Source organism: Lactuca virosa, chromosome 2 (genome assembly GCF_052849685.1).
Source record: "Lactuca virosa cultivar CGN04683 chromosome 2, Lactuca_virosa_CGN04683_v6, whole genome shotgun sequence".
NCBI lineage: Eukaryota > Viridiplantae > Streptophyta > Magnoliopsida > Asterales > Asteraceae > Lactuca > Lactuca virosa.
The window spans coordinates 185,211,492-185,225,388 of NC_136427.1; the positions used below are offsets into that span (position 1 = coordinate 185,211,492).

Below are 13,897 nucleotides of genomic sequence, written 5' to 3' on the forward strand. Positions count from 1 at the left end.
CGAGAGTAGGTATAAAAAGAACGCCCAAATCTGACTTCGTATGAGGAAGTTATGATTTTTCGAAGTTTCAGCTTAGCAGTAGACAGCTAAAAACTCGAATTTTAGATCGAGTGATTTTTAGCCGACACGACCTAAACGATAATCGAAGGTCTAATGATTAGTAGCACAACGGTAAAAAGTCTGACGAAAACGGACGTCAGATGAAGAAGTTATGAATTTTTAACGGATTTCTTGTCCGGGTCTGTTAAAAATAATAATATAAAAATTAAAGTCAAAATTAGCCGACGAAGTCTAAACAAAAGTTGTAGAGCGTAATTTTACCTACGCGTGTATATAAAGAACGTCAAAACGGAGCCTATATGCGAAGGTTATGGATTTTAGAAGTTTTTGCACAAAAACCGAGAAAATTCGCATAGTCACGATTTGCCACGTCACCCTCGCTTAGATCGTGCCACGTGTCCGAAATTGGTGATTCATGCGAGCCACGTGTCCTCACCTCGCATGTGCCACTTGTCCGAAACGAGGCTGAGTCATCCGAGCTGCTGAGCGGTCCAATGCATGTCCGACGCGTGTCCTCCTTCACATGTCCGAAGCCCTCGCAAGAAGCCACGGAACCCTACTTCGGACCAGTAGACCTCGGTCCAATCAGGAGAGGACAGCAAGCCTTCGCACGCGCAGACCTCGTGCAAGCCATCCTCCTGCGACCTTCGGATCTGCGACGCGTGGCTCCTTCTCAGCCATCGAATCAGGACTTCGGACCCCTATAAATACAAGGGTCATGCAGAGAGCTAAACATAAACAGATGGCCTCATAGAAAACTTAAGAGTCTTCAATCCCTCATTCAAAATGCCAAGGTAAACTACGATAATAACCTTCTATACATTACTCATGCATGTATGCATGCACTTGGTAACCAAAGTTGTTTTGGTATTTTCTAAAATTTTAATTATTAGTTTCTTTATAAAATAAACATAGGCCCTAGGCATATGCCACATCGAATCAATTGTTTTACTATGATTTCTGATTTATATTTACATAAACTTAACTCATTGTAAATTTTATGAACTCACACGAAAAATATATTGCATCTACCTAAAAAAAACTAGGAGTTGGGATTAAAGGAGGAAGTAGAGACGTTAGCAGGGCACAAGAAGATGATGGAGAAATTGCCAGGTATGGAATTAACAGAAAGAACAAAGAAGCTTAGGCAAGCTTGCTTCAAAGCTATTTATAAGAAGAGAGGACTTAAAAATCCTTAGTCCTTACCTTTTCTTTTAGCCATTTTGTTATAATTAGTGGATTTTAATCTACATTGTATGTGTTTTTCTCTCGATAGATTGATACCCTTTTTAGTTTCATTGTGTTTGTCTATTGATTTTTAATGCAGAAAATTTTGTATAATTTCGGTATTATAGTTTGTATTATGTATTTAGCTATATTCTAGATTGCCGACACGACTACGCTGACGACTCTATACCAGAGGTCTATATAAATAGACTTATGAATTTAGTAGGAATAACTTGATTATAATCTTGTGATTTGTTCCATGTCTGATCCACTCCTAAGATTCACTCGACATGCCCCCAGTTATGTGTAATTAAAATTTTATTAGACTGTTGATCCTAATGAGTCTACCCTAAGTCCACAACCAAACAAGGAACATGCCAACTATGAGAAACACGCATATGGACTTGTGAGTTATTTGTAAATTGATTATGGAAATAAAGTTTTTTTTTAGACATTGTTGGGTAAAATAATTGTAAAACACTTGTTGGGCCATTGTTAGGAGTGTTGGGCACCTTTTGGGCTTTCCATGGTTACTAAATGTGAAACATGTAGCACTTGCGTGGGCCCCCACAAAACTAAGTTTTCACATTTCTTTCCCACTTCTAGGCCCATTAGGGAACTTAATAGTCCAATGAGTTGGCCATTTTGGAGTGTATCATTTCGGATACGTTTGATAAGGTCGGGTATTTTGATGGCTCAAAAGTAATGTGAATGACGCGCTTTGGCCTATAGGTTTGGGAACTCTCGCCTTTGGTCCCCAGATAAGCAAACTGGTCCCTCGGTTGATTGGGATATATACGAATGCTTACCTAGTCAGGACTTTCGGGCTACCGGCACCTCCCCCTTCCAGTTACTACGCGTCAATTACTATGATCCTACCCGACTAGAGTGGATGACTTTGAATTTCCTATGAGCTCTAAGGAATATATATATGTATATACATTTTTTTAAACCACTTGAATATGTGTGTGATTTTTAGAGAAAGAGGAGAATATTCACCAGTGTATGCACACATATAAGTGTCAGGAGTAATACGTATGCACTTAAGGGAGCAATTAACACACAAAGGTATTCCTAGGATTTTCTAAGTGTGAATTGCATGCAGTTGTGTGTGCATTTTATAAACTAGCATACGAGAGGACCCTACAGGCTATAGACTAGGTCAAGGCAATTAACCTAATTCCCTATAGTCAAGGGCTCTGATACCAATCTGTCACACCCCGATCCTTGTCGGAATCGATCGAGGCATGATATTTTGTTCAAAGTCTCATGACAACTATGTTATAATATGATTAGATTCAATTAAGTACTAAGTATGCAAACAAGATCCACAGCATACAAATACAAATCCAAATATGAACAACATTAATTACATCAAATTTAAATAGTCTTGTGGATTTCTAAGGCACAACCTATTTTTTCATCAACTTCATTCTTCAAATCTGCATCATGGGTAAAAACAGGTCAACTACGAGAGTTGGTGAGTAATCTAATTTTAGTAGAGAAAATTGTGAATTTGAAACCTTTATAATTGGAAATTTGTTTTCTTTTGAAGTCGGCAAACAATTGTATTTGAGATAACGGTTTATAAATCAAAAATTGATTAACAAATGATAACAAAAACAATAAGTCCTCACCCTATATATACATATGTATATATATATAAATATATATAGGATGGAGCATCTAATCATCATACACACTCAACCACGTGCGATCAATCACCTTAGCGTCCCAAGGCGGGGTGGTCAACCCAATAGCGCTATTATTGTCCATAACGTACCTCAAGAATACGGGCATAGTCATGGAGATTAGACTAAAAATGGTAATGCACTACAAGTACATGTAGCGTAAACAAACAATAGTTATACAATTAATGACTCACGTATAAATGTCCCAACAATGTCTCAATTGTGATAACACAATAAAATGAAGTTGGAATATATTAGAACCACATGATACACCCCAAAAGTATTGAAAATTATAAAGTATGGGGTAGATTACTCACATTAGTCCCAAAACGAAATGCGTGTGTCGTACGATAGACGATTCGGGTCAAAATGACGTAGAACCTAATATAATTAATAGTTTTGGTTTAGGAACTGCTAAACGAGAATGGAGTATTAATACAAATAATTAGACACATATTCTTATATTAGATGAATTAACAATAATTCATTTTGATTATAATATTAAGGTATTCATTTGTTAAATGAATTTTAAATTGAATTAATTACTTTGCATAATTAATTTATATTTTCAATTTAGGCCAGATTTTAATAATTTCTTATTAAAATAATAATTTGCCCAATTATAATTATTTACAGATTTTAACAATTATTTATATGAAATAATCATTAAAATGCATTTTTACATGCTTAAATACTTAGGAAAATGGTTTTAAATAGTAAACAGAATTCAAAAATTATGAAATTATTAGGAAATCATTATTTCATACAATATTAATTACTGTAAAATTTTTATATTTTTCTGAACTGTTTTAGTATTTATTAATACTTTAATGATTAAACAACAACAAAATTCGGGAAAAATAGTAAATGATTCCCAAAAATTCTGTAAAATTAACCATTGTTTTATAACATGATATAGAGCCCAGTGTATAAGTTTCAGATATTTGTGACTATGGGAAGTATTTTTTATATATTTCATTATTAATTAATCAATAAAATCATAAATAATAGTAAACAGTAATATAAATGCATGAAACTTCATAAATTATGTTTAATCAGTATATTGGTCATCCCAGAATTTTCTCAGAATTTATTGAATGCAAAAAGTATTTTATGTGAATTATTGCCCTACTTTATTGCAATAATTATAGTAATTCAATAAAAATAAGTTATTTTCTGAAAATTTCCAGAACTTCTTATTTTATTGATGGGATTCTGAGAAAAATCAGGTTTATGCATAAAATGAGTTTTAGATAGTTTGGTGGATTTAATTTGTTTCTTGTATGAATATGAAACTTTTAACAACATACATTGATGAATGCTTCAAGAGGGATGAAGATTTGAGTATAATAGATTGTTCTTGGATGGAATATGAGTATTCTTGGAGGAAATTTCGAGATTGAGAGTGAGAGAAAGAATAGAGAAGGTTTAAGTGGTGAAGAGAATAATGTGTTGGGAGAAAAAGGAAAGGAAAGTGGATGGGAGGTGTGAGTGGGAGACCATGGGAATAATCTTTTTGCTTTTGGTGGTCTTCATAATTTCCCACTAACACAAGCATCTTTTACATAATTAATATAAGAGTTTTATAAAATTTAATGTAAAGTTTATAAAAATAGAGTTTTATAAAATTTAATGTAAAGTTTATAAAAATGGAGTTTTATAAAAGATGAGTTATTATTTGATTATAACAATCTACTTTGATTTGAAGTTTAATTATAGCATTCAAGTCTGATTCTTTTAAATTTAATTAGAGCATTATACTTTGATTTGATTTTAATATGGTATCATAATTTAATTTGATTATAGTTATAACGTTGTACTATACTATGTTGCTATTAACGTCAATTTATATCGTAGTGTATGAGTTTCGATCCTATTAGCGTCAAGTAATCTTGAGTAGGGTTTGAATGAGATTGCGAGAGGTTTCGTTTGTGATCTTTTTGAGTTTCCGGCTTCGCAACGCAAGGTCCATAGACCCCGTTAAGCCATGATTTAGTGTCCTACACAATCCCGATGATTGTGCAATAGTGTTTTATCGCTTTGGTTCATTGTTTAGCACTGTTAAGGCTAAGGAAAATCAAACACATGAACTTTCCAAATGATGTTTTCTCATTAAAATAGCGAATTATACAGTGATTACATAACGTAAACCCTATCATACAAGGGTTAATGGAGTTGACCGGTTTGACTAGTTGACTTTGTTTGACTTTGACTTGACCGAAATTTGATGGTTGTCACAACGGCGGCGGCCACCACCTCACGGTGGTGGTTATGGTTCTTGTTCAATCATGTCCAAGCACTCCAAAAGCAATCCAAACACAGACTAAGCACACCGCCACCCAACACGGCGGCTGGTGGCGGCAGGAGGCGACAGCAACCACCCTACGGTGGTGTTTTGAGTTTCTTTTCATTATTCTTCTTTCTAGTTACATTTTACAACCCAAAACCCCAAATAACTCACACACACTAATACAAACACACACACACACAACCACCCTAGTGGTGGTCGGCGGTGGCATGTGGTGGCGGTGACTTCCTTGGTGTTCCAACCACACAAAACACACCCAACACACGTTAGAAGCAGAATCACACACCCATACAAACTCACAGCCACCTCCCACGGTGGCTGGTGGTGTCAAGATACGGCAGCGACGACAGAAACTAGAAGAAATGGCGGCAGGCGGTGGTTGACGGCGGACTGCGGTGTTTGGCAGCAACTCAAGTGGAACAACAACATACACGACCACAAACGGAACCTCCGAGTAAGCTATCCACAGGAAGTCGGGGACCACTTTGTCTTCAACAGAACCGGGCAGCTGCGGCACAACAACGCAACAACGACGCTTATGGTGGCGGTTAAGGCGTTTGGATGGCGAAGCAGTGGCGGCCGTCGGCTGTGAAACAGCACAGATGGATGGTTTCGCCGGAAGTAGTGGTTCGTCAGTTATCTTGGTTCTTCGGTGGCTTGGTCGGTCGGAGAAGCAAGCGGGTGGGGTGGCGGCCGGTGGTGGGAGGCATAAGGATGGAGGGTGACGGCCGCACATTTGTTTAGGGTTAGGGTTACCGAATGGGTGACGGGTTTATATACCCGGTCCCCTTAACTACTTTCCATAATACCATCTTTAGTCCCTCCCTTCCCTTTTCTTTCAAAGTGAGTCCATATTTTACCTTTTTAACCCTGCCTCCTGAAATCCTTTACAAATTAGGTCTAATACTTACCAAATATCCCCCCCCCCCCCCCCCCCCCCCCCCCCGCCTTCTAAAATCTTTACAAAATAAATCTCGAATTTATACTTTAATCCCCGAATAATCCAACTTATGACATTTGGCTTCCCAAAACCAACACCTTGTTATATAATTATTGATTTTAGGGCTACTATACATTCATTAATTAATTAATTAATTAATTTAATAAACAGGGTGTTACATAATTGTTGCCTTATTATGGATTGTTTTGCTACTAGTTGTACACCCTATGGATGTCACTTTTGAAACAAAAGTATATTGTCTTGGTTTTTGTGAAAACATGTTTTAATGATTATGATCTAAAACTTAAAAATATTTTAAAACCATAGTATCTCAATATGTAAAAAAACAAGGGTGTTACAATTGGTATCAAGGCCAAAGTTTAAGAGAATTAAGTTTGGATTGTCCATGCCTAGGCTTAAACTGTGAGGGATAAAAAATAAATCTAGTATTGTAGGATCACTTATAGTAACATCAGTAGGATTTATATGTTGTGTGTAACTGTTAGAACTATCATGCTACAAGCTTTACTTATATGCTTTTGAATGATAGATACAATACATATTTACTAAACTAGTATAAATTATAGAATGATGCGTACGAGAAGTGGGCAAGTGTCTCAACATGACGGGAAATGATCCAACCTGACGCAAAGTGGTGGATCGTCTTAGCCCAAGGATGGGGGAAGTACATAAATGAATCTGAATCCTCAACGGGTCATGTTGGAAGCAATCTGAAAGCTTCTTCACGGTTAGAAAGAGAAAAACGAGCAAGATATGAAAAGATTGATTGATGAACATTTGGGAACTTCTTCCCAAACACCTTCGGTTATCCCTTCAAGCTCTCAAACTGCCAGAGGCACTGCTCAATCTTTGGAATCCGTATATAAGAGTCCTCCGCCCATTATTGTAATGAAGGGATGTTCCTTTAAATCTGACATGGCCTGTAATACTAAGGAATATGAAGAGAGTCGTGACCCAAAGGTCACTATTTGTTGGATTGTCGAAATTGTTCGAGTTCTTGGAGTTAGTAGTTGTAGTGGTGAGCAGAAGGTCATATATAATTCTTAAATGCTAAAAGATCAAGCTCTTACTTGGTGAGAGACGGTGTGTCAAATTCTAGGGGACGAGTTGATTTTTAGGATGAAATGGGAGGAGTTTGTTAGTAGGCTAAAGGCAAAGTTATTTGTTGCTCGAGATATTAAAAACTTAGTTGATGAGTTCTTTGATCTCAGCAAGGGAAGTATGACTATTGACGAGTACACGGAAAATTTCACAAATATGCTTCTATTTTTGGAAGATACGCACCAACTCGGAAGGGAAGGATTAGCCACTATGCCAAGGGATTATTAGCAGACTATTCGGTTGAAGTTAAGAATGTAAGCACACTTGATGAGGCAATAATTATAACTCAAAACATCGAAGAAATGATTAAAAAAAAAGCAAAAGAAAGACACGTGATCGGGGATAAAAGACAACAAAGTGGTTATATAGGTTCTAGTAAGAAGGCCCTTTTCGAGTGGCGGTTAAAAATTTGGTGACATTCCAGAATGTAAAAAGTGTGGAAAGAATCATCCAGGCGAATGTAAAATATGATAGTACAAGGCAAACCCGGGAAATTGTTTCAATTGCGGCTAAACCGAGAATAAAGTCGTAGACTGTAGGGTGAGGGATATAGTTGATGTTGAATGTTATTTGTGACACGAAAAGGACACTACCACATGAATGTCTGAAGAAAGGAATTGAAAACTTGGCATCAACAATAAGTAAGAAAGCGCAACCGACTAATGTGAAAGGACGCGTAGTTCAACTGATGAACAAATAAGCCACGGAGGCCCACGATGTGGTTTCACGTACTTTACTCATAAATTCCTTATCTGCGACTTTATTAATTAATTCAGGTGCAAATTACTCTTTTATATCTCATGGATTCTAAAGAAAATTTCTACACCATTAGTACCCCTAGATGAAACTTACATCATAGAAATGGCTACCAGCGAACATATTTATGCACGCCATGTTTACCGAAATTGTCTTGTGGAAATCGACGGGAGAAAATTTAAATTTGATTTGTTACCAATGGGAATTGAAGGCTTTGATGTCATTTTTGGGATGGATTGGCTTGGAATAATCATGGCAAGATATTATGTGAAAGTAAGATCGTCTCGACAAAGATAAACAACGGAGAAAAAGTTTGTGTACGGAGAAAAGAATCGTCGAATGCAAAGTATAACTACTACGATTAAAGTCGAAAATGCGTAAAGAAAGGAAGTGAGTCGTTTATCGCTTACGTCCTTGACAGGAAGAAGGAAAAGAAAAGGTTAGAAGAAATAAAAGTCGTACGAGATTTTCCAAAAGTCTATCCTGGCTTGCCTTCCGAAAGACAGATCGAGTTCCACATTGATCTCATACCTTTACTTGTGCTCCATACGGTCTTGCTCCTACGGAGATGCATTAATTAATGTCTCAGCTTCAAGAATTACTTGATAAGGGCTCTCTAAAATCGAATCTTTGATCCGGCTACCACCAAGTTCAAGTGAAAGATAGTGACATTGAAAATACGCCATACCGATATGAACCGAGTTTGTAAGTCTTTTCTTGGCAACTCGGTTATCGCGTTCATCAACAATATACTCATTTATTCCATGAACGAAAAAGAAAAGGTAGTATAGTATTATTTTATTTAACAAGATCACTTGCATTCCATATATCATTTATAGGATTCTAAATACGGGTTTATCCTTTTAAAATTAATACGGACTTATAAAATTGTTCTGCAAGTCACAAGTCCCATATCACAATTATCTATTTTTATAGACAAAATTATTGAAACCGGAAAGGGACTTGATGTCTTATTTCTTTCTGGAATAATACAAAATATATGCAGTTATATGGTTACGAACTTTACAAATAATTTTAACAGCAATATTCATAATAAATTATTATAGCATTCAAGATTGGTTTTGGCTTTTTTAACCAAAAAAGACTACTTGATTTTTGGCATATAAATCATATACACAATTTAAACATTATTCTATGCAATAATTTCAACATCCAACTTTAAAACTTATGTCATCATTTATTTATGTCTATTAGATTTAACACTAAAAACAAAAACGATAAGAACAAGATGTCCCAAAAGCATACAAATATGCAATCTATGATGCAAATGCAATGGAGCCACTCATTATATGCTCTGCATTAACCCATTGTACCACTAAATTAACGTATCCATAAAATACACACAAAAAAAAAAAAAAAACAAAAACAAAAATAGGAGACAAGAGCACCGATAATACTAAATATAATTAAATTAACACATTACATTAAACAATACATTATACTTAAACACGTTTTATATATTTATCTAACTTGCATACGTCATGCTCATGCTCATGTTGTCGACTGTTTCTGGAAGAGTGTAAATAAGTTAGGCCAACGCAATAACAAAATTTAACATTATGCTTAAATAGTTTTAGAAAATAAGTATTAATACCATAAACCCCCCTAATGTTCTAAATATTTCAAATTCATCCTTTTTAGTTTAAGTTTATAAAAACTTCCATAAAGCAACAAATTTACCTTTTCTTTAAGGATGTTTTGGCTGGCTTTAAAGTACTGATTTGGATGATTTATTCCAGTGTCACAAGAAGCTCCATGAATAGCTTCAAAGGTTAAAGTGCATGCTAACTACAATCCAAAACATATTATAAATTACAATTAATAAACACCTCAGAATCTAATAATTAAATAACTGAGTTTATTTTTTTATATACAAACCTGATAATGTCTCCCTTTTGCTTTATCCACCACTTGCTCCAATTCTCTGCTGCTTACTCCCATTTTCCCAAGAGCAGCTCTTAGATTTTCTTCGCTGTAAACAAAATTTGATAAAACTTTTCTTGAATATTATTAAATTTGGGAAATGAGAAAAATAGTAATAATTAATTTTTAAGTTAAATTTGTTAACCTAAAATGACGATAAGGGCAACCATGATGATCTCCAACACCTGGAGTTGATAGGATGATTTTCTGACAAGAAAAAGGTGTATAATCCTGAAATTTAAAAAAGATTAACTTATATATGTCAAAACCCATAAAAGATTTTTAAAAAATAATAATAATAAAGTAAAATGGTATCAAAAAAATTGAAGCTTTATTTATTATTTATATACCGTTCTCTTTCCTTCTTTACCAAAATTGTGACGTATTCCATATGCATATTCTTTGTCAAATCTCTCAGCTCCAACCTACATATATAAACCCTAATTACAATTTACACACAGTAGATACACATAAAAACACACACAAACACAAAGTAAAATTATTAACCTTTTGGGAGAACTCTGCTTTCCAAAATGCAAGTGCATCATCCAACTTCAACCCAACTCCCTAAAATATATTTTCCGAGATTACAATTACAGTAAAAAAAAAAATTAAAGTATATAACTTAAATGCAAATGATGAGTTTAATTACCTTAAGAAACAACCCTAATTGCATCCTCCCTCCATGTTTCAAGTGATGATCATCTCTTAACTAATTATATTTTGTGAAAGGGTTACAAAATATCAATAAAAAAATTAATCGTGAGAAATAAAAATATATAATCATTTAATTTACTTACTGAGTCAAAAAGATGACGCATACACAAAGGAAATGAGCTTCTGGCTACTTGATCAATGTCTTTCAGAGATATTTCACCAAATTCTTTGTCCTATTAAGATTCATAGTAGCATGATAAAATCATATATTATTAATATATAATATAATATAACAATTGTAATTATTTGAAATTAAACATCATAACAATATAACATACCTGGGTATAATCAGGACCAAGGTAACTGGTAGATAGAGCTTCAACAATCTAAGTAATGTAAAATTAAACAAAATTAGACATGGAACTTGAGAGAAAGATTAAAATAAAACATAATCAGATTTAGAAACTCACAGGTGTTAATCTGTCCTTTTCCTGTTCTCTAATCATGGATGTCCATTTTCTTGAAAGTAGAAGATGCTCAAAACATTCAGTAAAATACTTAACAGATACAATAATTATGGAAATGAAATCATTGTTAAAAAATTGAAAATTTTCAAACAAGTTGAGAAATAAGTTAATAACCTGTTTGTGAGGACAAGGGCTTTTGAAAGATGACTACGAAAGTGTGGAATCACAAATGAGACAACCTGAGATTAGAAACATGAATTGGATAATTATTTGTTATTTGTTATTTGTTAATGTTATGCTACATTATTATTAAATGAAATTGATGATTTAATATTTATTCACCTGGTTTAAAGCAACATATGCATATCCTTTCTTAATGAAGACTCTGCGACTTCCCACAAGTTCAGAAACTTCTTCCCATGGAACCTAATATCATTCAAATAAAAAAGGTCAAATCTTTATAAAGAAAAGATCATTAATGAAATATATAAATATGTATAGAGTGTGTATTGAGGTTCAACTAGGTGATGTACCTTGTAATATACTGTATCAGCTGTAGTATATAAAACACCAAAGAAAATAAACTATGTTAGAGCACTTGAACTGAAAAACAAAAACAAGGACTCAAATCATTGAGGTGAATGCATTTATGACATACAAGTGGGTAGTTGTTGCCCAATTGAGCGTGCAACTTGGCTCAATTTTTCCTTCAAACCCTGAAAAGAATCAAAAAAAGGTTCACAAAAGTCCTTATTTTGGAAGCATATTTGTTTAATGAACAAGAGTAATGAAATGAAAACCTACAAATACCTCAAATTCTGCATTTGTGACAGATTTGTAAGGGATTCCAAGCTCTGTCATCAACGCCCTCTGTGATTCAAAATCAAAAAACCATTAGCAAAGATAACAAGAACATGTATAAAACTTTAGTATTCATATGAATCAAAACAGAAATCATACGTGTACATCAGAAGTTTCAAGGCGAAATCTGTAGCGAAAGAGAGTGCTTTCCATTGAAAGAAACCATTTCCTTAGTTCCTCTCTAGAGTGTCACAAGAAAGAGGGATTAATTGTTGATATAATTAACTCATACATGAAAAAGACACAAAGGGTAAAAGATGAAAAGGTTACGTTCGACAATACACAAGGCGCAAAACAAAATGGGATATGATGTCTTTATCAATAATTTCTGATGTATTTGGATGTCTCATATTGGCCTTCCATAGATCACTTACCTACATGCTCCAAAAGAAGAATAAACAAACATGAAACACCACACTATTTCAACAAAAAGTAACATAACAATTAACAAACTCCACTGACCAATTTTTCCATTTCATCAGGTTTCTTTCCTCTAGCCAATCCATCAGAAATCCCTCTCAGAACTGCATAAGTAACAAATGAAACAATACTCAGTTTACAGGAAATTGTATGTAAGCTTCAATCAAATTCCAAGAACCCAAAACTTATTGATTTAGTTATCCATCTCGTGTTTAGATATATAATCCTAAATCAACAACTAGTAATATGCATTCCTTCAAAAACTAACTTATATATAGAGTACTTTATATGATATGTTAGATATTATAAAGTCAATAACATTTTATACTTAAACATCATTACAAATACCTCAACAGAACCTTTATATTGAGCCATTTATCATATATGATAACTATTTCATGGATATTCGTTATTAGTAAGTACTGTAATAAATTAACTTGTGTTTACATAATCAACATAGGTTAGAACCTGAGAAAAAAAAAACAAACAAACAACCTCTAGGGAGTGAATATACTACAATTCCCAATCTTAGCAATTTAAATTTGCATATGCGAATGACGAATGACGGATATAATTCATATTTATCAGACAAAGAGGGAAAATATACGGTAAAGAGATAGATACCGGACCTAGGAGCCGATCGACAGCGAATCGCTCGAAATCTTCGAGCCTAACTTCGAGAGTGGGAGCTGAGCGATAAAGAGGGATGGTAGAAACACCATCTGCTGATGCTGATGAAGGTTTCTTCTGAGATCTGACGACTTCCATTACAATTACCGATTGATTCTTCGTCTGAATCTTCCACCAGAGAACAACACGATATCAATTGGCAAAGTAAGAAGAGAAATGGCGGGAAATAAATCCTCAGTTCCCACCAATTTTCCAGAGCAGTCAAATTAGGCTAAATACGGTAATCACTCCGTATATGGATATATGTATTGTTAGCTATAAATGGGCCAACTAGTCAAAGCCCAGAAGCCCACAACCATATAAGGTAATCAACAATACATGATGCTATTGGTTTCGGATCAAATTTAAAACAGTCTCGTTTTTTTGGATCGGTCTTGTAGTGATTCGGTTTTTTTATAGATCAATCTTGAGCGGTTTCAAAACGGTCTTTTTTGCGGTTTTTGCATGCATTTTTTTTGGTTCAGATCCAGTTTATTTTTGGTTTTTTGGTTTCGAATTTTCCCGTTTTCGGTTCGGATCCAGTTTATTTTTGGTTTTTTGGTTTCGAATTTTTCCGTTTATATTAAGAAGTACATAAAATGATATACTAGAAGTTAATAAATGAAATAAAAAAATGTTTGGTAATATATGATTAATAAAAAAAAAATGATAAGTGTATAAACTTTGGCTTTCGTTTTATCTAGAGACCAGTTAATCAGTCTCGGACCGGTCTTTATTTGGTCTCAGAACGATGTGGTCTCTTTTATTGTTTTTA

At 34.3% G+C, this 13,897-nt stretch overlaps 1 protein-coding gene across 1 annotated transcript; it reads right to left on the reverse strand.

The window, feature by feature from the left end:
* Nucleotides 1-9,398: 9,398 nt before the first annotated feature.
* Nucleotides 9,399-13,347, reverse strand: EMB2813 (DNA primase, large subunit family). Its single transcript, XM_079078873.1, has 19 exons — nt 13,083-13,347; nt 12,496-12,557; nt 12,304-12,407; nt 12,133-12,214; nt 11,983-12,042; nt 11,831-11,888; nt 11,706-11,725; nt 11,515-11,598; nt 11,347-11,411; nt 11,176-11,224; nt 11,044-11,091; nt 10,849-10,938; nt 10,701-10,760; nt 10,556-10,615; nt 10,399-10,473; nt 10,194-10,279; nt 10,004-10,097; nt 9,806-9,913; nt 9,399-9,634 (listed from the first exon to the last, which is right to left on the reverse strand). The coding sequence occupies exons 1-19, from the start codon at nt 13,219-13,221 to the stop codon at nt 9,617-9,619; spliced, it is 1,362 nt and encodes a 453-aa protein (XP_078934999.1). The 5' UTR covers nt 13,222-13,347; the 3' UTR covers nt 9,399-9,616.
* Nucleotides 13,348-13,897: the final 550 nt, after the last annotated feature.

What these genes read in the sequence shown, in the direction of transcription:
- EMB2813 (XM_079078873.1), bottom strand. Translation starts at nt 13,221, where the DNA reads ATGGAAGTCGTCAGATCTCAGAAGAAACCTTCATCAGCATCAGCAGAT. An exon ending in TTGAAACTTCTGATGTACAC is followed by an intron (nt 12,043 to 12,132) that starts GTATGATTTCTG and finishes TTTGAATCACAG; the next exon opens with AGGGCGTTGATGACAGAGCT. An exon ending in TCACAAATGCAGAATTTGAG is followed by an intron (nt 11,889 to 11,982) that starts GTATTTGTAGGT and finishes GATTCTTTTCAG; the next exon opens with GGTTTGAAGGAAAAATTGAG.